The sequence below is a fragment of the Synchiropus splendidus genome, chromosome 9, assembly GCF_027744825.2.
Source record: "Synchiropus splendidus isolate RoL2022-P1 chromosome 9, RoL_Sspl_1.0, whole genome shotgun sequence".
NCBI lineage: Eukaryota > Metazoa > Chordata > Actinopteri > Syngnathiformes > Callionymidae > Synchiropus > Synchiropus splendidus.
The window spans coordinates 7,635,503-7,661,368 of NC_071342.1; the positions used below are offsets into that span (position 1 = coordinate 7,635,503).

The window sequence follows — 25,866 nt, forward strand, 5'->3', positions numbered from 1 at the left end:
CAAAAGGTGTGGCTGCATCACACAGACGCAAATAATATTTTCTTTGTTTATTGTTTATAATAAAAAAAAACAAAACAAACCATTTCAAAATGTCAACATAGTCGGTGTCAAAGTCCACAATAACAGAGAATGTGTCCCAAACTGAACTAAAAATAAACAAACATTCAACAGACTCGATACAACCTACAGCGGTGAACCTTTTTCCCAAGCTCAATGTTTGCTGCGTCGAAGAAGTGGCCCAGGCATCCTGTTGGGTTGCCCTCTGGAGATTTACCTGCTGAGGTGTTCCAGCCATATCACTCTGTGGCCAGAACAGACAGGAGTGAGTACATATTTGAGCTATCCGGGGGCTTCATTTCCATCAGTCAACTAGCTTTTTTGTTTTGTTCCCTTCGACTATGTTCATTACCTCCAGCTTCCTAGTGTATGTCATCATATCTTACCCCTTCTCATGCTCCTGTCCTCCTGCCTGCACCTACTCATCCAAGAAAGAGACTCTCATCGTTGAAAAAGGGCGACTTACAGTTGCCCGACGTCTCCTCATTCTTGTTCATCCCTCTGGTCCAGTCGATCCGCAGGAGTACCAGGTCAAACGCTGGATGAGTGGCTCCGTTCCTGCTGCTGTGGACGAGAGCCGCAGGAGTTTGGCGGTGAAACGCACTCGGTCTACATGCGACCGCGTTCAGTGTCGTGAAAACTGCAGTATTCTATCAATATATTTGCTGAAATCACAATATATGATTGTGTGATAGTGTCTTGATATTTTAACTTGTCTATATAGATATTAAATACATATATACTTGGATATACTGCAGCATGTTTAATATGCTTTCTTTTTGCACACAAGTTACTTGTAATGTTTGTATTAAAGGAGCGAGTCATTCCTCCACGAAATTTAACTGAAAGTCTAACTGCACTGGCGTCATAACAATAGACTGATTTTCATGCACATGCCCATAATATTGTACCTAATTATCAGATTTCCCTCCTTAAAATGGTGGTTCTTATTACAACATATTGCTGAACTAACTGTATCGCGTTATATTGTGATGTATGGTGCCACCACTCCTGTATCGGGATATATCATACCGCAAAATACCTGCCAATGCAGGCGTTATTGACACACACGATTTGTCACTAAGAAGAGACCCACATCGACGTGGGGACATCACATGAGCTCCATGCAGAAAGAAGCAAGGCCTCCATGTAACATAAACCTTCAGAGAAGCTATATGACTGATAACACTTGAGAACATCGTGATAGTGTGAAAGCAAACCATCTTAGAGAAGTGAGGCTCAATTTCCTGTTTCCTGCTGAAACACAAACTTTTGATCTGAAGATATGTGAAGGAAATAAATATTATGTGCGAAGGTCAGGACATTTTCTTATTGAAAAGCAATGAAATGTTAGCAGACGGCGCAGCAGATTAAAACATTATTGAGATGGACATTGAAGTGTAGACCAGTTTATTAAGCCAAAACAGAAAATAGGAAAGCTGATAGACCACTTTGTTATAGATATCATATTTGTAATTGTAAGTTCATGATATAGATTCGTTTTTCCCACAATTGCCAAGGTTATCACACTGATCATACAGAACACACCCGGGCAGAAGCCTGAGGTCCTCATATCTCTGCATAGAGGTATGAGGAATCCCAAACAGCAGCAGTGGCATCGCTCGCAGATAACAACTGCACACAGCAAAGATAAGTGAGTGCAGTTGCCACAGCGACCCATGAAGGACAACACAGACGTTTTGATACACATTTCTGAGACGCATCTGCGGTGAGGTGAAGATGCCTTGCCAAACGACGACCTTCCAGCCATTGGCCGATCGCTCCTATAGCATCTAAGCTATGCCGCCTCTGTCTCGCTCTTGTGGGTCCAACTGCTGATGACTGCTCCTTGAATTTGAAGAGCTCTTTAGTCGAAAGGGAGAGTTTATCTCCGAGAGCTGAAGAATCGCGCAGATTTCCTCACTTGTCAGAAATGAACCATCTCACCTTTGTCAAGTTGCAACAGGCAAGTTCTGAACACTCTGCTGCTTTTTGTGCTTATTTCATGGTGATGTTGTAACAAAAGATGTGAGAGGCCAAATTATTTTTCATGAGACGAGGAGGAAACATGCCTGAAGTGTCAACTCGCTGTGAGTGCTGAATCAGCTCAGCAGCAGTTTTGGTTCACCCCTGAGCAGACCTGCTGGATCACGCCAGGTTTTTCATGTGAAGTCGTGGGGCAGGGCAGAAGTCAACAGACAAGCATGGAGGAGCTGCTGAGCGGCTGAAGTTGAGAATGATTGTGGGTATTTGACTGAGTAAGTTACCCACATGCCAGTGCTGACGTACATGTTTATGAACCTTATGTACCTACCTACCAATTGCGGTGCCTTAGTTACATTGTTTGTTTGTTCCTTTTTACTCACTTAAGCATAGTTTATCAGTGACAACCAACTTAACGGCCTACATACAAACCTACAGTACCAACCTATCTTTCTATCTACCTATCTACCAACCTGCCTACCGACCTGCCAACCTGCCTACAATACCAACCTACCTAGCTACCTTCCTACATACCTATGATACCAACCAACCTACCTACAGTACCAACCTACCTACCCACCCACCTACCTACAGTACCAACCTACCTACCCACCCACCTGCCTACAGTACCAACCTATCTACCTACCTACCTATGAAACCAACCTGTCCACTTGTCCTCCTACATCCCTCCCTACCCAGCTACTTACCTACTAACCTATCTACAGACGAAACCAACCTGTCTACATACCTACCTACCAACCTATCTACCTGACTACCTGCAAAACCACCCAGCTACCTACCTATCTACCTTCCTACCTATATACCTACCTACCTACCTATGTACCTACCTACCTACCTACCTACCCAGCTACTTAGCTACAAAGCTATCTACATACGAAACCAACCTATCTACCTACCTACCTGCGAAACCAACCTACCTACCTACCTTCCTACCTTCATTACAGGTGGATCCACATGCACTTGCACTTGTACAGACCTGTACTTTCGTCTCAGCAGTTTGCTCACTATTGTCCACGCACACCCTCCCACTCCTTCAATGAGTCAAATTCTGTGTAAAAGAGCATAACTCTCTTTAACTGGAACTATGTGTCACCAGCCCGCAGCTGCTTCTCCAGCGACTCAGCAATATAGATCTTGCATAATCGATGCAAACCTCTGGTTGCTCAACACTTCCTGTGGGAAATGTGACTTGTGGAAGTGGGTAAGGTTTATGAAACTGGACATAGAAACACTGATTATTTTAATCTTGGGTTCCCTGCGTCGAAAGACAAATGATGATTGAAATAATTTGAGTAATTTAGGATTTAATCACGAGCTGCAACGATGTACAGAGTTCATCCAACCGAGCCAGAACCAGAAGAGAGGCTGCCCAAGTAAATGAATTGGACCATTTGAAGCGCATTGTGTTTAGATGATGTGTTTGGACTTGCAGAGCTCTGGCGTCTTTTCCACATTTGCTGAAGTTCAATTATTACTATGCTAGAAAGATGTGAATTAGACAGCATAAATGTTGCAGGGAAGAACTTTTTTTTTTACACTTATGCAAGAGATGAGTGAAGTTTGTGTCTGAAAAGTAATAAATATCATTTTTGTTGTTCCGTATTTTTCTATATTAAACACATTTCAATGCTATAAATAGACACCATGACATAAAAATGTTCTGCAACAGCTTCTGTTCATCAAATTTCCTGTCTGTTTTTTTTCTTGTCGGTGGTGGTGATCCGTGCGCGCTCCCTCGGCGCGCCTCCGCCCCCGTGTGGCGCGCACTGAACGCGGTCGCATGTAGACCGAGTGCGTTTCACCGCCAAACTCCTGCGGCTCTCGTCCACAGCAGCAGGAACGGAGCCACTCATCCAGCGTTTGACCCGGTACTCCTGCGGATCGACTGGACCAGAGGGATGAACAAGAACGAGGAGACGTCGGGCAACTGTAAGTCGCCCTTTTTCAACGATCTGATTTAGGTTTGGAAATGTTTTTCATTTCCATTCATTTTCGCCTCAGGTAGATTTAAATACAGCCACTTCTCGAGGTGAGGTCACGTTCAGCAGGAATTGAAATGATATACGAGCGAAGTAACAGATCAATGCTTAGTATTTAATGTCGCAAATATACAAAAAGTATATATTTAAGCATTCTAATATTGTCGTGTTGACAATAGTTTTAAACATCTCAAAATTACAAATTACGAATTAAGAAATAGTAATAAAAAGATTATACATTATTTTGTTATATTGTTTCATATGGACAGTCATTTTATTATGATGTATAATTTGTAATAATAGTAATAATAATAACAAGACAGATATTATTCCAATTTCATTTCATCGAACCTTTCAATAACGTTTTGTCTTCCAGCCTCATGGCTTTACTTCCAGCTTGAGGCAGCCCTCTGTTTTTATCTTCTCACTGAGCCTCTGTTGATTTCCTTCAGGAATTGTGGTTTCCTCCCTAAAACATCCAGAGCATCTGTGACTTCCAATCGCTATGTCAAACTCAAGGGCCGGGGGCCAAATCTGGCCCAAAAGAGATTGAAATACCTGAAATATTTTGACTTAAAACTGCACCAACATTGCTGCTTTGTCTTCATTTGACCGTTTGACAGTGTGTTTTCTTGTTGTCAGCAATTATTCTGGGGGAAAAAAAGATGAGAAATAAGGGGTTGGTGGCAAACCAGAGCGGCCTAGATGAATTTAAATGAAGACTGGTGTGGCGTTCATTATCGACTGTTATTTCCTTATTACTCCCCTGACTTAAACTTACCTGCACCCTACGATGGGTTAGTGACCAGTGTTCTGTGTGTCGCCTGCCAAATTTGACAAGTTCCAGCGCCACATGACCCCATTAAAGAAAGTGATGGAGAATGAATGAAATATAAACCTGCTTTTCCTCAGTCCTTTCTCGTGTGTGCTGCATCTTACAAGACTTTAATAACAAACTCCAAAGTAAATGCAACATCTCCTATTGATGTGAAAGACTCTGAAATGCTTGCGCTAATTCCATGAAACAGCGTGTGTTTATGTTCTTCTGCTGAGGCGCTGCAGAACATCATCTTCATTCCTCACGCAGACATACACTATACACACGTCTTTCAAATATTTACGAAGCAAGTCGGTGCGCCTCAACTGTCATGTAATTCCTCGCGAACTGGTTCAGTTTGGTTGATATTTGAGGGTCTGTGCGTGCTTTTTCTCTGCTGTCTCCGGAGTGGAGAGTGAAGGTCTGACCTTTTGCTTTCTTCACTCTCCTGCTTCTAGTTATTATTCAGAAGCTTGGCAGCGTTGGACTGAAATTGGGAGCTTAAATATTAAGAGTTGATAGAATCCATATCAGGGAACTCATTAATTGCTGAGTGTGCGGAACACAACAAGCTGCGTAATGATGTGTATTGTGACGCATCTTTTCTCATGACCAAGACATCCATTGATGAGGCACAATCATGTGACAACTTACGACTGCTTTCCTTATATGGTCATGTTTTGTTTTGGAATAAGAAGAAGTTTATTTCAATCCCACATCAAACATTCAACAACAACTCTTTCATCTCAACTTGATCTGAAGGATCGAAAAGGAGCTGAGAGAAGAACAGCTTATAATTTCTGCCCCTTTAAAAAAAAAAGTGTTTTCTTTTCCTGGCCAGATTGTTGTACATTCTGTTCATGAAGACCATCTTCATATGCAAAGTCCTGTAAGTTAACTTGAGATCACAATTGCTGATCACTAAGAATGTGAGTGTGATACACACCAAAGGGAGCAGTACCACTGGACATCGTGGGGGCAGTGTTGCTGTTACTGCGCGATACGTAGCGAGAGATGAGTCAGAAACTTTTGCCTTTGGGCTCCTCCCCCTGGTGGATGTATTGGTGAACAGCAATACCGACATAAAAACGCGTGGAAGCATGTGATCAGTGACTGCAACATCGTTGGAAAAGGACAGGTACATTTCCAATGTACTTTTGTTCATCTTCCAACATTTTTATGATCAACTGGAAAGAGAAGAGTTTCCATGCAAACTCCCTAAAAGAAAATGGCCATAAGAGAAGAGTCTTCTTTCTGCTGCTGCTCAAACAAATGTGGTAATGTTGAAAGAATGAGAGCGGAGAGGGAGCAGGAACCGGACGACTGTTTAGACTAGACTCTGGGGGTCCACCTCAAGTGGAAGTAAAGCATTTTGTAGCAGCATCAGGAATGTGGGAGGACTTCACGATGCTTCGGAGAAGTTTTGGCAGCGACTCAGAGGCTCTATTTCCAGAGATGGAGATGGATCTCATGGTGAGGTGACAACTCGTCTTTGTTATGCAAGATGGGCTCTGGCCTTTGTTTGGGATGTTGAGAGCAAAGTCAGAATAACGGTGTACGATTGAGATGCAGGAACGGCATTTGCCATTAAAGTGATGGCAACATTTGGATCGACAGAAACAGATGAGACCTCATTGAAAGTCCTCTTCACTTGAGAGTGTAAACATGGAGGATTCAGAAAATATGAAAATGAAAAAGTATGGTTGTGGTAGAAGAGGAGTGAAGAGGATAGCTGACATTATTTACTTATTTATGAGTGACTTTTGCGGTTGAATGTTCCCTTATGGTGCAGGAAGTGAAATTATTATCTGTAAGGTATTGTACCTAATACTGTCTGTACCGCTGTACCTCACAAAACTGAACCAAAGCTATGTACAAGACAGCCATCAGTCATCCAAATGAATACTTTCTTATTCAAATATTTGCGTTCACAGTTTTGCGCTGTCAATCCCCAAATCACTTTTGCTATCACCAATTTGTCAGAGGAATGTTTCGTGTTAAACATGGAGCAAGTTGAGGAGCCAGATCCAGATCTGCTTTAAATCACAGCCCAAACCAATGTTTCCACTGTGCAGGAGTCTATAATGTGGCTGCCAGAGGCCTGCCAAGAAAAACGTCGGGGCTGAAATCATGAGCCATGAACTCAAAAAACGCCCCCCAAAAAACATTATTGTGTCGACGCAAGGTGAGGACAAAATGAGATTTCATGAGCAAAGGAAAGACACCAGTGGCAAGCATGATCAAGCTGGGACACGCTATGTGGTTGTGCATTTAAGAAGGATTTATACATATCGGTTGTCACACCCGATCATCACCGCGCCAGTCGAACAGCACCGACTGGTTTTTTTCTCATCACATCAGCCCTTTAGTAAAAGCTGTCTGTATGGAGTGCATCTATTGCTGAGACCAGTTTGGACAAGAAACACTCGTGTAGTAGTTTTCTGCTTTCTGAAATGTGCTTCTCGACACATTTGCGCTTCATGAAGGAACCTTTTGAGGCACACCGTGCCAAGTATGATGGACCGGAATCAAACGATTGTATTGCCGACACAGGACAGTATCATTACTGAAATGCATCGACCCGTCCAGACTTAGACTTAGACTTAGACTTAGACTTGACTTTATTGATCCCTTTGGGATGACTCCCTCCAGGTAATTTATGTTTCCAGTAACAATAGAGGCAAGAAGGGCATGCAGTTAGGAAGAGCATCACACAGAGAATAAAAAAGAAATACAAATGAAATAAAAATAATAATACTAATAACCTGGAAGTAAAAATACAATTGAAAATAAAATAAGAATGACAAAAAAAAAATATATATATATAATAAAATAAAGTAAAAAATAAAAAAGTTAAAAATTAAACTAGATTAAAAAGGGTTATTGCACCGTAGGGATGGTTATTGCACATTGAGATGGGTATTGCACATTGTAAAAGCAGGTGTCCATTACTATGTGGTAAAGCGTAGTGTACCCTACTACTTCCTCCCCCCAAGTGAGGAGTTGTAGAGTACGATGGCGTGGTGTACAAAGGAGTTCTTAAGTCTGTTGGTCCGACACTTGGGGAGCAGCAGCCTTTCACTGAACAGGCTCCTCTGGTTGCTGATGACGGTGTGCAGAGGGTGGCTGGTGTTGTCCATAATATCCAGCAGTTTCTCCAGAGTCCTCAACTCTGCCACGGTCCCCAGAGAGTCCAGCTTCATGCCGACCACAGAGCCGGCCCGCCTGATCAGTTTGTCCAGTCTGGAAGTGTCCTTCTTGGATATGCTGCCCCCCCAGCACACCACGGTGTAGAAAAGGACGCTGGCAACCACAGACTGGTAGAACATCTGCAGCAGTTTACTGCAGATGTTGAAGGACCGCAGTCTCCTCAGGAAGTACATCCTGCTCTGTGTCCACGCAGGTTTGTGGCACGGAGGGGCAGTGGACTGCCATGGATCATGCTGAGCATTATTTGGTGACTCGAGGCTTGACACATGGTGCTGTCCTTGCTGCATTTAAGGAAACCAGTAGCCCACGAAAATGGATTTGGCCTCTCTCTCTCCACGTTGACAAGAAAATTGGTCAACATGGGTGTCATGGTCGGTCTTTTCACAGAACAGTCATCTCTACTTCAAGTTATGCATTTATATTCATGTCTATGTCATCTCATCTGTTGACCCACAAATGAGCTTACATTACCAGGGTTCTCCCCAGAGCTCTAGTCGCACAGGGGCCGCAGTACGCAGGGATTTTCACCCCCTACATTGGCAAAGTCTTAACATAGGCAGCCCATCTTCACTGTCATGGTGCAATATATTGACGTGGAGAAAATTGAGTTTAAAAAGGAAAGGGAAGTAAGGAAGTTTTCCTTACTGTGTAGCATTCCAGGCTAGATGTGGAGGTGTGGATCACATGTTGTGGAGCGCGAGAAGTCCCTTACATGGCTCTCCTCTTTAGTGATGGTACAGAAAGTTACTGTGACTAAAATGCACAATTTGACCTTTGACAGGCTTTAAATGAAGAAAAGAATAAATGGAGCACCATCCCATAGCTCAGGGGCTTTTCACGCTGTGCACTCAAAAGTCCGAACGCAAGCGAGTCGGGTCTTGGCCGTGGAATTGATCCCACCTGGGAGGCTGCACCTTGTATCGGGAAACTCTCCGCGGGGGGTGAGCTTCTCGCTTTGGCGCTAGAGGCTGGAAACTACTCGCAAAGCGCGACTCGACACAAACATGATAGATGCCGGGCACTAAGGGGTCTGATCGCTGTCTGGGCAGACGACATCGTTCAAAAACAACTTTGCAAACTCCCTGACCACTGAGGTGTGCAGCCCGGAGCTGCAGGAGACTGGTGTTGTGGAGGAGGGACTCGCAATCTCTCTCCTGTGTTTGGCCTTTATTAGGCTGATAAACACCTGATTTTATGGACTGACAGATTTGCTTGAATGAATAATGCTGTTGTTATTGAAGATCACCAGACTATTCATTGATCATTTCTGAGGTCTGGATCTGTACTTCCCGGAGTAAAACCTTCTCGCTCATCAGTAAACTCTCTCACTTTGTGCAACGTCACATGAGAGCAGTGTTGCTCAATCGAGACACTCAGCTTATGCAGCTTGTTTTGCTTGTACAATAAACATGACTAGGCGGTGGTTGGGGGGGCGAATTGAACTCAGCCCAATGTTGTGAAGTGTGACTCGCAATGTCAGAACTCCCTCAGTTCTAGTCAAGGGGGACCTTAATGGTCCTATGAGTTAGAGTATTATTATTATTATTATTATTATTGACAGTTTGAGACAAAAATAAAGATACTAGTAACCAGTTTTTATTTAAGTCATTATTTTAAATCCCAGAACATACATACATACATAAATAAACCTTTATTATCTGAAAACAATCACAAACCTCCTCAGACTTTTACCATGTTTGACGGTCTCCTTGTCTCCACATGTACTTTTGTAAGCTAATATTTATTTACAAAGTTATTTCTACCAGTTATCTGGGGATAAAGTCCAATGTGATTCACTATGTGTATGTTTGTTCATCATGTTAAATGTTCAGCAGCCTTTCTCACTTGATTATTTAAACAGAAAGTTGTTGCAAATATTATCTTGACAAACTAAGCTGAAAACATGCTTTCAAATGCTGCACACTTGAAACTGTAATTCGGCTCCTGTATAAAGATGAAAGACGTACTGCGCTGGTGACGTTTCTTGGTAACTTTGACAGGTTTATTTTGAACCCAAGCGCCAGAGATGAATTTTGAATAAATAAATGCAAAAAGCGGAAAATCTGGAGCGTTATATTTAAACCGCCGACTGTTCCTGCCGCATTTGTTATATTCTGCGGCTCATGTAAACAACCTGTTGCTAATAGAAAAACACACATGCAGATGTAAACACTGGCTTCCATGTTAAACACACAGCGTAACCTAAAGGCCACATCTGCACCCCATCTGCCCAGGTGGAGGACGGCGACCAGAACAGAGCGCGCTCAGTCGTTTACAAGATTAGCAACAGGGCAGCTCACTTCACATCTTCTGGTGTTTGTGCTCGAAGATGGAATGCTCCAGAGAGGAACACAGATGTTGCTGAGCGTGTCCGAAGTCTGCCAAAGCTTCTGCTGCACTTCTGAGCTTGCAGCAGACTTGAAGAAATAGAAATGAATGTTTGGGTTGTGAAGAATTCCACTATTAGGACACAACAGTAGGCTGCGTTTCTGTCAGAAACAAGCCACTTTCCCATAAAATGCAAAGAACAAATCATCTGAAATGAGCGGTCAATGAACAAATGAGCGAGTTATCAAGCAATTTACAGTCAGACATCAGGAAACCATCCAAGAGTTCTGCCAGAAAAGTATTATTATATGATGAAAAACAGCGATGAAGATGTTTTTATTTGAATTGTTGTACCTTGTACTTTACCAGGGAAAAGATAGAGAATGATGAGAGGGAAGAAACAACACAATAAAAGAGACACATTCATCGCCTTATAATGACTGATGTTGAAGATCTTTGTTATTTTAACACAGCATGAGCAATAAATGGTGGGAAAAAAGAATATTTCAGCTGCCTTGTGAGAAGGTGTGTCCAATTTATGTCTGACAAATTAGTATTGGGCATAAACAGGAGAATTTCCCAGAAGCTATTGTCATGTGATGTTTTGAAGGTGTGCAAAAGAATAACTCAAAATGCTTGTTATTTCTTCAGGAACATTCATTTTTGAGGCTTCAAATTGTCCCCAGGTGTGACTGTGTGTCGGCGATAGCTCCGTAATCTATCAAAAGTGTCACTTTGGTTCAGTCCAGCAGGAGCGCAAGTGAATAAACCCCTTTTCAGGTTTGGTGGTTTTTGGAGAAAGGGAAATTAGCCAATTGTGGGAAATGAAATCCATATGTTCTGAGGATGGGAGATGATTAGGGAACAATGGCTGCACTTTACAGCGTAAAATATCGCCTTGAGAACGGTTTGGAAACTACAACAACGTTGCCATCGGAGCTGCTCATATCGCCCCAAAACAGAATTGTGTTTCTAGGGTCAGAGGAAATATTATACCGCAAGCATTCAATTCATCATAGCAAGATAATAAGGTCTAAATCTGGAGTTGTTTATGTTCTCTGAGAAAGTGGCTGCCAACTTTTTCTAAATTATCAGTGGAAACAGTAACAGGCTGAGAACAAAAATTACAGATCCAAACCAGCTGATGATGTCACTGCCGAGAGCAGAGTCTGGCCCGGGGGCCACGCGTTGCCCTGACTGTCTGGGGTCAGTGTGGGACTGAGTAGGAAGTGTTTCAAGTTGGTGCTGGTCCAGCTTTTAGTCATTTCAATTTGTGTTTATTTTATTCCAATTTAATCAAACTTTTATGGATCAATTCATCATGTAAACTTATTTTTCCTCTTCATTTGCATTAAAAACATTTATTGATTAAATTTTTTTTTTTAAACAAATGGAGTATGTATCTATTATTGGTATTATTCATACATTTTTTTGGCAATGTTTACCTGATAGGTTTCTTTCATTTCTGCCGCGTAAAGCTGTATTTTTAAGTAAATGTATGATTAAATATAAATGATTCTGAGACATAATAGCATTATGGTATTTATTTACTTGGACTTGTATTTATTTATGTTTCATAAATATGCCATTTTTATTGAAATCTGCTACTTTCTTCACATCTCTTTTTTGTTTTGATTTTTTTAATTGTTTTTGTTTATTTACAAGTTTCTAAATCACTGCATAATTCTCATTTACTTTCCCCTTAGTGTTTCCTTATTAACTGTCAATTTATCATCCTAACAATATATAGTTATCTATGCAATCTATGCATAAAGCTAATCATTTTCAATGCATTCACCCAGTGGAGAGGGAAGACAGTGTTCCTCATTGTTTGAAGGCTCCTTCTGTTTTGCCAGGGTGCATGTCCGCACTCGCTCGTCTCTATTATGAATCAGATTAGCGCGGATGCCGTTGATGCCATTGATTTCTCTGCTGGTCCAATTCCCCGACGTCTTTGACAGAACAAATCCTTCGCCTGTTTGCCGGACGAGGTCGTGCGGTAAAGTCGCAGACATAATTCAACGTGTTTGTTGTGGAACAGCCAGTGTCACTTTCATCCGATTCAAATCAAACCATCGCATTTGAATAAGTTTGATTTTCCACAGGGTTCATGCAGAATCAAACTGCATCTGCATCCTTCCTGCTTTCGCTGGCGGAATAAAGGCTCAGTCGGGACTCTCAATTTGAATTTCTTTGGTTGTGCTGAAGAGTTGTGAGCTGATTTTGTCACTAAGAATAGATGAAAAAGGGCAAACAAGAGTACAGAAAGGGTCTTGATGAGGATGAGTCGATCATCTTCCTGCTATTTTACCTTTTTTTCCCAGCGAACACAGTCCATCGAGTCAAATAGACTTGCTGTGTCAGTCTTTCTAGTTTGTAGTCATTACAAGTGTGAACAGAAAAGCTCATTTTAAACTGAAAGAGAGTGCTCTTATTTACTATTACTAAATGTATAAATAAAGTCATAATGCATTGGGGACTTCTTCCTGTTTTTTTTTTGATATCACTGCTTTTTATTTGCAGTTGAACGGTGTGCGGCTCACATGATGAGCTGCCATGTTTCTGTTTTTTGCCTTAGGGTTTATATTCCAAGACCTTGGGAGGCCAAATATTTGTCTAGTTGCAGTACTGAAAAAGACATTTTCGTCTTTGTAGACCAACTGGCCGGCAACATGACCTCTTGGTGGCAGTGTCTCCAAACAAAAGACTTCATTAATTGCATGCAACAGTCTTGATGGCAAGGGATGCTCTGCCAGCTCAGCTCTTCAGCAGGTGGTGTCTTTACTGCTGGGGTGATGCAGGATGTCTTCCTCTAACTCGGCTGTTTGAGAAGCGATTTGTTCGAAATCCGAAGCAAAAAAATCTCAAAATTTTTGTTCAAACTCCGATTTGTTTGAATTCCGAGACGTTAAAACTGAGGTACCACTGTACTTCATCTGAACCAGACCCAGGTCCAAAATGATTTTCCTATTGGTTCAAACAAAGGAAGGAAAAAAAATGGCAATAATGTTGAAATATGGCTACATGTTTAGCACTGCGCTAGATGCAATATCGCCTTGTATACACACACGTATTTCACTCCCTCACAGACGGCATGATGTGCGGGACCGGCTTGGCCCTGAGTTTGATAAGGGAAATTCCGTCCTCTTATCAGATGGGGTGGTTGCGATGAATGCTGGTGGACCTGGAGCTCAGACTGCTGCTCATCTCTTCCCATAATGTGGATGATTCTGGTTCCTAGTTGGATCAATATGGTGACCACTGAGCAGCTTCATGGGTCAGCTATGAAACTCACTAAGATCCTTATAGAAATTCCATGGCCTGATATTTTTCCTGCTTGGAAGATATTGTTTACACGGCAAATCAATATGACCATTATCATGTTGTTTTCTGTCGTCTTCTCACCACACAAACCTACAAGTCAAACGAGGTGATAATTATTTGGATCGCTCCGAAGCGTCGCGCTGCCAATTCCACCTGCTGCTTGCTGCTTTCAGCCATATTGATTTTGTTCGGCCCCGTCGATGGTTCTCACATTCATTATCTCACTGCCGCTGCTTTGTTTCCATCTTTTTTTTTTTTACCCTTGAAGCATGTTTTTTGTTTGGAAACAGTTTTTCTGTCTGGACAATTATATTTAAATTCAACAGGCCGAGGCTTTTTTCAATCTAGTCGAAACAAAAACAAGTAACAAAACCTTGATAGTAATTCATTATTACTCTATTGACTGCATACTGTATGTTTCCACCAAATCCTGTGCTACAAAAGCAAGAGCTTTTCATGTACTTTCATTGTAAAGGGCTGGTTATATGCGACTAGGTGTCACGCTCCAAGATAGGGGTCAGGAGGGGACAACATACATCAACATATTTTGGGGGGAACGTGGCTCCTTATGCTGCGACACTGGTAAATGCCTTCCATTACGTACAAAATGATTCCCGTCTGTTGCAAACAGTGTTTCCGTCACTGATCACATGCTTCCATGCATTCTTTGCCTTGTTATTGCTGTTCACTGTACATCCACCAGGTGAAGCAGCCCATACTCAAAAGTTTATGAAAATGCTAAACTCCAAAACAAACATGGCGACTGTGGAAGAAGTATTGAAATACAAAATAAAATAACATCGAAATAAAGAAAATATATTGCGACTGGAGGATGAAGACTTTCCTCCATCTTCCTAGTGTCTGGAGCTACGTAACAGCAACACTGCCCCCTATGGTTTCTGGTGGGACTGTTCCGTTTGGCCCATATCCATAAGATTTGTGGAAATGAAATGAACAAAATGAACGCAGAGCTCAGACAGAAGCGTCCGTCCCTGTCGGGGTCCGGTTTGGTTTGGTGAGGCCTCTTGTAAATCAGGCACCAGCAACGCCTCGAAGTTGTGGAGATTGATGCTAGGGATAGTTGGGCGGGATTCGCCTGAGAAATGTTTATTGTACTTCAGTGTTTTAACGTACAGTGACATCTGCAGTGGAACAAGGAGATGTGAACAGTGAACTCATCTCTGGCTTAGAATGGCACCAACACTGGCTGAGAGATTTATCATTTCCTTTATGCTGGACGTACTTGCATTCCTGGGTTTGTGCTCTGAACGATCTTGTCCACGGTGTTCCAGTAACTCGATTAACGCTACAAGTTTTACTATTGTAACTGGACTGAAGAAAACAGAAGGTAGCTCATAAGTAAGTAGAGACATTTTATGATCGAAATAGACAGGAAATGTAATTCCCACCCTTCCAAATGTTTACCTTCAGAAGCACTTTCCTTTCCATTTCATTCCTCACCGCTTCACGCGTATAACTCACTCCTTGGTATATAACCACCATGTCCGTCCATCGTGGGGCAAAAAAAAAAAAAAAAAAAAGAAAAACAAAAGTGGGCTCTCGCCTCACTGCACGTCCACCTGCATCAATACCAAATTCGGAAGCCTGTGTGAAATCTCCAGCTTATGAATAATGTTCGCAAGTTAACCAAACAGAGCTCTCAGCAGGCCCTTTGCTCACGAAGAATAATCATGTGTTTCTTAAGTGTTCAATTACAGAGCGACTATTATCCTGACCCTGACAGAGAGCTAGTGTTAGTGTAAGGTCCAGTTGACCACACACACTACCATGGAAACCCTCATGTCAACACACTTATTTCTGCTATAGAAGTTATGATGAAATTCATGCCCCAGTTGACTGAAAAGAGTCGAAATAGACCAAATTCCCAAGGCTGCTTTACGAAGGTGCACGGGTAGAATTAGCTATTTCTAGGTTACTATTAAATTCAATGAATTGTTGGGTGTTCTAATATTATTTTCTGAGGATTCAGGCAAATAGGATGTTTTGTTTATAAACCTGAATCATGTTGATATGGCCTGTTATTAGACTCACTGCTATTTTTCTTTGCATGCTGTTGTTGAAGCCCCTCTGAAACTAGCTGTCAAGTGTTGACTTCTTCATCAGCTTGACGTGAGTGACGTCTCTCCAGAAGTGAAGAGGTGCCTGGTGCGTGTCCAGCTCTGAATGTGCGCTTCTGTGCAGTTTGGCTGTGACAAAGTCATAGACCAAGTCACGCTCTGTCCCAGACTCGCCTCATCCCTGTCCCAGCTCCAGCCCACAACAGGACATCAAACCCTGGAGTGAGCGCTCCAGCCTCAGAGGTGTCGAGAGCGAGCACCTGTGACACTCTACCACGGTCCAGTGAGGAGACAGGAAAGGTTTCACACCTCAATATGAAGAGAAAACCGTCAGTAAATGTAGCTAACGGGACACGTCTGCATACAGAGGCTGCGTTATACACAATAACAGAGCTGATCGGTCCGCGCACGTTATGTTTTGTCCGGCTTTTTTCATGGGCGTTCAAGTTCTGGATTTTCGTTTGAAAGCAGAAGCAAAAAAATCTCGAAATTTGTTCGAAGTCCGAGACGTTCGAAAACCGAGGTACCACTGAACTATAATTTTGTTGGAGGGCTGGGTGATAATATAGCAAAACATAACAACGGCAACACCAACACAAATGTTTTATATTGTTCGGTTTTATTATACTTTAATATATAATGAACAACTATCTGTACACAACTAACTTAAATAAATATAATAACCAAGAATAATCTCCACTCAGCATACTAAACTCGGTTAACCAGTCTAATAGGTTTTTTATTTTCAGACATTCTCAGGGATTTTTTTTTTTTACAGTCTTTGTGTCATCAGTCAGAACATTCAGATCATGGCGACCTCTGGTGGACCAGGCGCAGAGGTGTATCCAGGAGCCATTGTTCAACTGAGAAACAGTGGCAGCCAATAATTGAGATTGTTTATTGGCCGTCCAGCAGTCACTGTTGCCATCTTGGCGACTTTTGTCTCTAAATTGAACGACTATCTGAAACGTCTTGGTGACTTTTATTTTGAAATGAAGGATATATGGTTGTTCATGACGAGTTCTGTCTCCCATTAATAATCACAGTTGTCAGTAGTTTCATCCTGTACTGTCTTGTTCACAGGACCCTGGCCTGGACCTCATGAAGACCCTCTGGACATGTCTGGAGTCGTTTCTCCAACTGAAGATGTGGAGGCTTCATCTGACGACACTCTCATGAGAAGCTACAGCGCCGTTGCCTCATTTCAGCTGTCAGAATGTCTCGAGCTGACTACAAATACCACCGTGTCCCAGACGTGGCCCGCCTCCACAGTGTGCTGCTGGCTGAGAAGACTGTCAATGCACCCATCCGGACGTTTTTGAGCTACGACCGTCTCAAGGTCAAGTGGTTTCCCCTGCAGTCTGACCTGTGCGGCCTCTCAAAATTCAAATTTGTGAGTGTCCTGTTCGCACTGACGCTGACGTTCATGGTCGGAGCCTCGTACGTCCTGAGCGGGAGCAGAGACAGACTGCTGTTCATCCCGCCTCCATATCAGATCTTCACCAGCGTAGTTCCACCCAGTTCTCTTGAGGAACGTCTCATAGACCTGGTGAATCTCATCGAGTCCAAGCTGGAGTACCCGCCCAGGAGGGCTCCTGATCCAAGTGAGGTCATGAGAAACGATTCACAAGTGAGTTGAAAAACACATTTAAAGAAAGTTCAGTGCTGTATTTCGGGAATGGCAGATCAAACAAACAACAGCCAAGCTACAAAAAGAGCCCACAGACACTGCTCCTCATATGGCATGTTCCTCTGAATCATGGTTAATATTTGTTGCACCTGCAGCATGCTGAGCAAACTAACATCAACGAGAACACACTGTCAATTGTTTATCTTTCTCCCTGCAGGTATTCTCTAGAATTCCGCACCAGTTTCTTCCAGGGGTCAAAAGTCCCTGCTGGTACGAGAAGATATCCTCGGAAATCGCTGCGGATCTTTACAAAACCAACAACTACAACCAAAAGTCAGTCTTTAAAAGCGCAGCCCAACGTCTCAGAAGCCGCTTCCAACACCTCTACCAAGGAAAACAGCATCGCCTGCGCTGCCTGCCGTACTTCTACATCATCGGCCAGCCGAAATGTGGCACCACGGACTTGTTCTACAGACTGATGATGCATCCGGAGGTCAGGTTCAACATCATGAAAGAGCCTCACTGGTGGACCAGAAGGCGCTTCGGTGAGCAAGTCAAGAGCAGCTCATGGGGCTTCACGAAACTGTGTTCGAGCCCAGATGGTAGATGGCGCCCTCTGATGTATAATCGTTGGCTTTTAACTGCTATTTTAAAAGACACATCCTGTCCATTTTAATCTGAAGCACCAACTTCGGAGCTCTAAAAATGACAACACTGTTTCATGAAGCTTCATCAATTCTCGCTGATGCGACACTCGACATGTAATTTGTAAATGTTAAAGGCCATTTAGAACTGGGGAAAACAAAAGAAGCAAAGACATGGCAGCAATTGTGTTCTGAAATGTAGAAATGTCTCACATCGAGACCATTTTCACGGAACAATGCACTTCAGAAAAGCAATTTTTTTTCTTTAAATCACACCATAGTGTTTAGAATTTTAGATGAAAAATGTGTAATTTTATGAGAGGTTTTGTATAAATAAATACTCCATTGTAAGACACATTTTCAGGCGAATAACACGGAAATTTAAGATGCTGTTTTATTGTTGTTGATCTGCACATTTACGTGTGTTAAACGCTTATTGAGATCGTCCTCAAAGGGCGGAACAGTGAAGTCTGTCGGGAGCAAGTAAGTAAATAGGTAAATGTTTCCCTCATCATCTCATGTCTGGCTCAGATGCCAGTGAACTGAAAACTGCTTCATTGTTGTCATCGAGTGAAAAACAAAACTCCAGTTTACTTCGATGATGTTTTACTGTCACACAGGTGACACCCGTGTCAAAGGTGGCTTCGATGGAAGATTCCCTCTGCAAGATTATTTGGATTTGTTTGACTACGCTGCGTTTAAAATTGAGGAAGCCAAAACCGGAAATTCAACAGGAGACCTCAGCAGCCTCATCGTCACAGGTGAGGAGTTTCTTCATCCTGTTTCCAGTTTCTCATCGTGTTTTTGGAGGTTTGAAAGGTGGAGGTGTGACTCAGAGTGTGTTGACAGGTGAAGCCAGTGCCTCGACTATGTGGGACAACAAGGCCTGGAGCTGCCTTCACGGAGACAAGGGAGACTCAGGTCCTCCCTTCCTCGTCCAGGATTTTATCCACACGGTCCAACCCGCTGCCAAAATCATCGTCATGCTCCGAGATCCAGGGGAGAGGTACTGGCCTCCAAATCTGTCTGGAGAGTCTCCGGTGCTGGTGTCATGTGGTTTCCTGTCTTATTTATCCGCACTGTGCTTCCCTCCAGGTTGTATTCGGATTACCTGTATTTCAACACGGGCAACAAGTCGGCCCAGGACTTCCATCAGAGAGTCACTGAGTCTGTCCAGCTGTTCCAGTCCTGCTTGCTGGAGAGGAGCCTGCGCTCCTGCGTGTACAACACCACCCTCTCCAAGATGATGGCGGTCAGTGATCTCTGCTGCACAATGTTGTCTGCATCCTCACTGAGATCTTGATACGATCCTGACAGTCATACTTCTCTCTTCACGAAAGATCCCTTGTGCTGACAGCAAATCAGCGTATGACTTAAGCATCCACCAGAGGGCTCCTCCCTAGAGCAAGGAAGCTCCGACATGACTGCTGCTGTTTGTAGATTTAGCAATGGTTGTTTCAGCCATCTTCATGAAACAGCTATGCAGATATCTAGTCGATGACTCAAGGAAGTGGTTCTCACTTAAGCTTGACAGGCAGTCAATCGCACTCATCTGAGAGAAACTGTGACTTGAACAAGTTCCTCTTCATCATGAATTTCCACTGTTACTTATTTTGGTTATGTGCCCTGCAGTTGCAAAATAGAACATTTTCATTGGTCAGAAATGTGAGTTTTAGGAACCAGTGATTGTCTTTTTTAATATTAAGATGATATTCATTGATTTCATGAGGTACAAATAATCACACAGTCAATTCACTGGCACTGTAGGAAACGTAAATAGGTCCAGTACAACGACACTGCTCTTCAGTGAAATAAGAAAAAAATATATTTTCTCTTCTATTTTTCACTCACTGGGAGTAATCCAGCACCATTCCGTATATGGCAGGCAAAGTGTTATCTACCAGACGTGTGAATTTTAGGTACCAATCAACGTTTTGCTCAAGGCTTTTTTTTATTGCTACCACAATTTCTATTTATTTCACAATCTCTTGGCATTGTAGAATTAAATAGGTTCACTAAAACGGCTCTTTCGATCATTTAAATATTTAATTGCAAATATAACTTCTATTTTTTGCAACTAAATCAAAGCTTTATTGATCAGATTCGTGAATGTATTATTGTACCGATTTTTTTTTTTAATCAATTATCAATTTTCCTGTGAATCACTCTGGATGCGCAGTTATGGTTATACACTTGTGCCCTCTAGTGGTTCATAAGGAGAATTGCAGGTTAAATATAAGATTAGATTACATGTTATTATTATGATTATTAAATTGACTTAGATATTATTATTTATTATTATTAATACACTTCCGTTTTAACAGATGTAGCATGTATTTAATTCAAAATAAAATAAAATAGGTATTCCTAATTGGTTAACTGCAACAATTTAAAATAGTTGCCTCACTGAAGTTATTGCTCCATGAAAGTTTCTTCCTGAACTTCGTTGTATTCTTGCTTAACAATGTAGTGTCAATAACAACACCATCACCACTAACTTCCCATTTGCTCGCAGGTGAGACTTCACCTGGGCATGTACGTCGTCTTCCTACTGGACTGGCTGACGGTTTTTCACCGGGATCAAGTTCTGGTTCTCCGGCTGGAAGACTACGCCGTCAGCTTCAAAAAGTGCATGAAGAAAGTCACTGACTTCCTGGCGCTAGGTGAATTGTGACACTAAAGGTCGATCTTTTTGCAGACATCTAAAGGTGATGCTGCTTTCTGACTCCGCTCAGGTCCGTTATCTAAACCGGAGGAGGCGTCGCTCACCGATCAACCCATGTATAACAGCCGGCGGGAAAAAGACCGGCAGCTGGGTCCGATGCTTCCAACCACCAGAACACTTCTTAGAGAATACTACAAGCCTTTCAACCAGAAGCTGGCTCGTGTTCTGGACGACGCAGTGTTTCTCTGGAGCGACACCTGATGCTTGAGGCTGTTCTGAACGTCTTTATGGATTGGCTTCGATATTTATTTTGTTTTTAAGATGTGAGACAGTGATGTGTTTGGTATAAATGTGTATTTTTATAAAAACCTCAACCTTCCAGCGCTTTATGTATGTATTTAAATTTCACATCATCACTCCATTGTTGTGGGTCAGTTTAATCATTTCAGGACTCTAAAATATCTACACAACTGAAAAAAGATGGTTTAATATACTACTGAATAGAAAGTGACCATGGAATACATAATATACTTTCTATTTCAATTATATATATTTTTTATGTTATACTGATGTATAGTTTTATCTGAGCCGCTTCTCGACATAAAGTCATGTTCAGATTATTTTAATTCCAAAATAGTTAATAAATCATACTTGACTTTGATAGATGGCAAGATAGATGGTAAGATATAATGCGATAATATTTTGCCGTCATTTTTCCAAAATAATTGCTAGAGGGCAGCAAAGCACCAATTTTAACAGTAGCAGCAACAAAACTCGTTTTTAATTTATTGACTGATCGTCTTCTGCGGCTCGCAGTTACGTTAAATTTAACACACGGAGGATTAAATCACCACGCCATTATTGGCAGTATTGAAAAAATGAATGGTTTCCGTGCTGAGAACGCCAAAAAGCAAGAAACGTTATTGAGACCTATTTAATTAAAAATAAATATTGAAATACACAGCAAAATAACTGAAACCAATAGTCGATGAATATTACTGAAACAATTATTTACTAATTACGAAGGAACATAATTGAATCAAATTCATAAAAAATCTAAATATGGAGAAAATATTTCATATAAGCGTAAATATTAAGTAGTAAAATGCAGCATTACAAATGTAATTGAAGCCACTATCCACTATTCTGCCTTCCTTGAAAATAGAAATTAAAAAATAATCATATAAACACCACATTTTAATAAAACAGAATGGCGCATCACTGGAAAACCCTTAGATTTAACACCTCGGATTCCATCCAACTCATTCTGATTGAAGCCAGTGCTGGTAATCTGCTGACCTTTTCAGGGTTAATTCCTATAGTACACCGTCGGCAGGGATTGGCTTGAAGCAGAGGTGCTGCCGAGCAGATGAAAGGCTCCACGATCGCCTCATCACAACCCGCCTCCTGCGGTCGTCACCATGCTCTCACAGCGGGGGCAAAAATCAACATTTGATTATAGGCAGTAACAGAGTGGCGTGAGGCTTAAACGCTTCGTGGTCAGAGGCGGTGACTGTGGTCTTTGTCTTTTATTGATGGGACCTTCCTCCACAGAACTGCCTTTTGACACTTATCTGATGTGAAAGACTGTGAGGTTTATAGAGGATGAGCTTGAATATATATTCTCGAGTCTTCATTGGATGAGTGTGTTCATCTGAGCGCTTGTTACTGCCTGACAACAGTCAACATCACGACGTCATGACCAGCAGCAGTAGGTCATGTGGTGGCTCACTAGCCAGGTTCAGGCTGTGTTCACACAAAACGCGAACTGGTGACAACACTGTTCCATCCTCTTCACGCATGTCAGACAACACCTAAAGCCCCACCACAGTGGTCCCATAAGAGTCCACCTTCGTTCCACTGCTCTTTTGGATACACACCTGTTTTCTGTCTGAGATACCGACCTAAAACTTGGACAAGACTGAGCTGTTGACAGTCCTGACCTGGACCTCATGATCCTTGACAACCTATATCCCTGCAACAACGCCATCGTGCAGATTTCTGGGGTGGCCACAGCGGATCATCTTCCTCCATCTCACCCTGTCCTCTGCTTCCTCTTCTCTCAAACCTCCAAACCTCATGTCCTCCTCCACCACATCCATAACCTCTTTGGCCTTCCTCTCCACCTTCTGCCTGACAGTTCCAACCTCAACATCTTCCTACCAATGTGCTGGCTATCTCTCCTCTGTACATGTCCAAACCCTCTCAGTCCAGTCTCTCTGACTTTGTCTCTTAAACACCTGAAGGGAGAAGCTGAAAGAAAAAGAAGATAAAGAGACACACAATGGTTAGCACAGCTGCCTCTTAGCTACAAGGGTTAGGGTTTGTTCCGTTTTGTTCCGGTTTGTTCCTGTTCGTGTGTGTTCTCACACCTTCCTATCAGGATCAGCTTTATCTGCTATTGAGCCTCTTTAGCTGGTCTGCTCCAAACCGCTTTGAGGAGTGGAGTTCTTCCTTGGACTCACCACCTCACGCTTCAGATTCCACATCAGAGATTTATCAGCAGTACAGTACATTTTCTTGTGAAGGAAAGAACACTTAACCAATCAGTCAGACACAACGGTGAGCTGTTTGTATTTGGAGCAGCTTTGGAACAAAAGCTCAATAGAACTGAAGGAAAATGAGCAGCAGTGATCTCAAGCATGTCATTAGTCGTGGAATGGGTTTGAGTTTGTCTCTCTGCTAGCTGTTCAATTGTTACGTTGAAGCTTAATACCATAGGTTTCTCAGCTGCAGGGTCAGCAGGTTCATCTCAAGAGTGAAGATTGATCAATAATGCTTTGGCTGAAAGAAACAAATGGAGCAAGAATAATAACACCATGTTGCGTTGGATAAGCATGGTGTTGACGTTCTTCTGCTCTAAGAGTTTCATATTTTGTGTAATATCGTGGGTCACTCTGAGACAGGGAAGAAGGAAATGAGAGCGCTCAAATCAGGCGCACCAGCGGGGGAACAAAGTAGGAAGCTAAGATGGAGGACAAGGAAATGGAGAATTCATCCAGCTAGCAAGCATCAGGTCCAAGACACACAAACTAACCTTGTGGAGACGGTGGACTTAAGCACCTAATAACCAAGTTGTTCTAAGTTCCACTCTTTGGGTTATTAATGAGCTTCACTGAATCTTTGTACATCCATCCATCCTCATCTGGGGGATGCCAAGGCGCTCCCAGGCCTGGTCCCAGGTCGACCCCTCAGTCTCCTCACAGCTGGCCGTGCTTGAAACACCTCTAAAGGAAGGTGTCCAGCGGGCATCCTCATGAGATGCCCCAACCACCTCAACATCTCACCCTATCTCTAAACTCATGTCAGCCGCTTGTATCTGAGATCTGATTCTTTCGGTCATGACCCACAGCTCATGACTGTAGGTGAGGGTCGGGATGAAGACTGATCGGTTAGTACAGAGCTTTGGCTCAGCTCTCTTTTACACACAGTGTGGTAGATCAACTGCAAGATTCACCGACCAATCTCCAACTACCTTACCCCCGACTCGAGAACAAGACCCCAAGATACTTAAACTTCTCCACTTGAGGCAGGGACTCATTCCTTACCAAAAGAGAGCAATCCACCCTTTTCCGGTTGAGAACGACGGCCTCGGACTTAGAGGTGCTCAGATGCAAACCGCTCCAGCAAAAGTGGAAGGACGCACCGTGGTGAATGTCAGTATTTTTCAAAAATAAAAATGGATACTCATGTGCAGAAAACCAAAGAAGTATTTTCTATTGAAAAGGATACTAATAATGTTTAAAAAAAAAGATTTAATTGGGGAAAACAAGTAAAATATTAAGAATAAGAAAATAAAAAGGCAGTCAGTTTTCAAAATAATCTCCTTACATCTGGATTTTATTGTTAATACCAAAATTACTATATATTCCTTCAACGCCTGTTAAAAAATGGACCTTGCCACTTAAATTGGAGTAGAAGACACAAATTCAGACCATCACGATGATGGTTGCGTTATACAGACTTTTTTTTACGATAAAAACTCACAAAACTAAATTCTTCTGTCTCACACTTACGACTTACTAAATTCAATAAATAACAGAGAACGAGGTCAAAACTTAGCAAAAAATTAAAAAACAACCACATCATCAGATTACTATTTAGTCGTCCTGCCATTAGGACACGGAAAAATGCCAGGCGGATCCAAAGTTGTTCAGTTAATGACTTTTCTTTAGCAAATGTAGGTGCTTTTGGGCACACAATATGACAATGACAAAGACATTAAATCAGAAATAAATACTGGGGCCAGAATTTAAATATTAAAAAAGGTGTGAGATGTAGTTGATGCTATTAAACGAAATATATTTAACCAACTCAAACCATCCCATTAGTGGTGCAGTCTTAATCCATTTTTACCAGCAGTCAGCACCATCACCTTGATGTGGAAGAAGCATCTCCCTTATGTTCTTGTGAGGACGGGGAATAACACGTCTGTGCTTGGAGTCTGAACTCAAGCAATCAGTCATGTCTGAAAAGTGCTGCGAATTCAATTCCCAGGAGAGGAAACTCATCCTGCGACCTCATTTGACTGCACAGCAGAGACACGCACGTCTGTGTATTTTACAGTGGCAAAATGGAAAAATGCTGTAGACGTTGTGATTTATTTTACTGTCACTTGCATGACAAATAATTCAAATATAAACCACACGGATAAGAAACTTTGGGAGTGAGCAGTCAGCATATTTCTTAGGAGCTATTCAAATTCAAAACCACGACGACAAACAAAACTGTGAAGCATTACAGACACCGTTACGTGTACAAATATTATTCAGTAAACTTCCTCACCAACGGTAACTTCCAGAAGCTGCACCACAATTTCTGATTGGAACCTTCAGCGTTTTTTGCCGGAGGACACAATAAAATAACACTTCTGTTTGCAACAGCTTGTGGCACCTGTTAAACCCCTAAGTGTACAGGGAAAAAGTCAGTCCTTCTTTACTCTGTCACAAACCGAAAGTTGTTTCTGACTTGCTTCCATCCTCCTACTGACGCCACACATACCTGAGCTCGACTAGAAACAAGGCATCCAACTTGGTGACTGTCAACTATCATCCTCCACTGTCATTCAAATGTATGCAGTGATTTAGGTTCAGCAAGGTCAGGCTGCCTTGGAGTGTCTCTATGGAAACC

At 42.2% G+C, this 25,866-nt stretch overlaps 1 protein-coding gene across 1 annotated transcript; it reads left to right on the forward strand.

The window, feature by feature from the left end:
• The first annotated feature begins 1,759 nt into the window (after nucleotides 1–1,759).
• On the forward strand, nucleotides 1,760–21,103 carry LOC128764547 (carbohydrate sulfotransferase 15-like). The gene is made up of 9 exons (XM_053874349.1): nucleotides 1,760–2,299; nucleotides 3,893–3,990; nucleotides 16,881–17,427; nucleotides 17,645–17,972; nucleotides 18,692–18,832; nucleotides 18,921–19,077; nucleotides 19,167–19,323; nucleotides 20,587–20,734; nucleotides 20,807–21,103. Exons 3-9 carry the CDS (start codon nucleotides 17,014–17,016, stop codon nucleotides 20,995–20,997), a joined length of 1,536 nt encoding a protein of 511 aa, XP_053730324.1. The 5' UTR covers nucleotides 1,760–2,299; nucleotides 3,893–3,990; nucleotides 16,881–17,013; the 3' UTR covers nucleotides 20,998–21,103.
• Nucleotides 21,104–25,866: the final 4,763 nt, after the last annotated feature.

Excerpts from the sequence above, each read along its gene's own strand:
- LOC128764547 (XM_053874349.1), top strand. The coding sequence starts at position 17,014 with ATGTCTCGAGCTGACTACAAATACCACCGTGTCCCAGACGTGGCCCGC. Across the intron at positions 17,428-17,644 it reads TCATGAGAAACGATTCACAA|GTATTCTCTAGAATTCCGCA; the intron begins GTGAGTTGAAAA and ends TTCTCCCTGCAG. Across the intron at positions 20,735-20,806 it reads CACTGACTTCCTGGCGCTAG|GTCCGTTATCTAAACCGGAG; the intron begins GTGAATTGTGAC and ends GACTCCGCTCAG.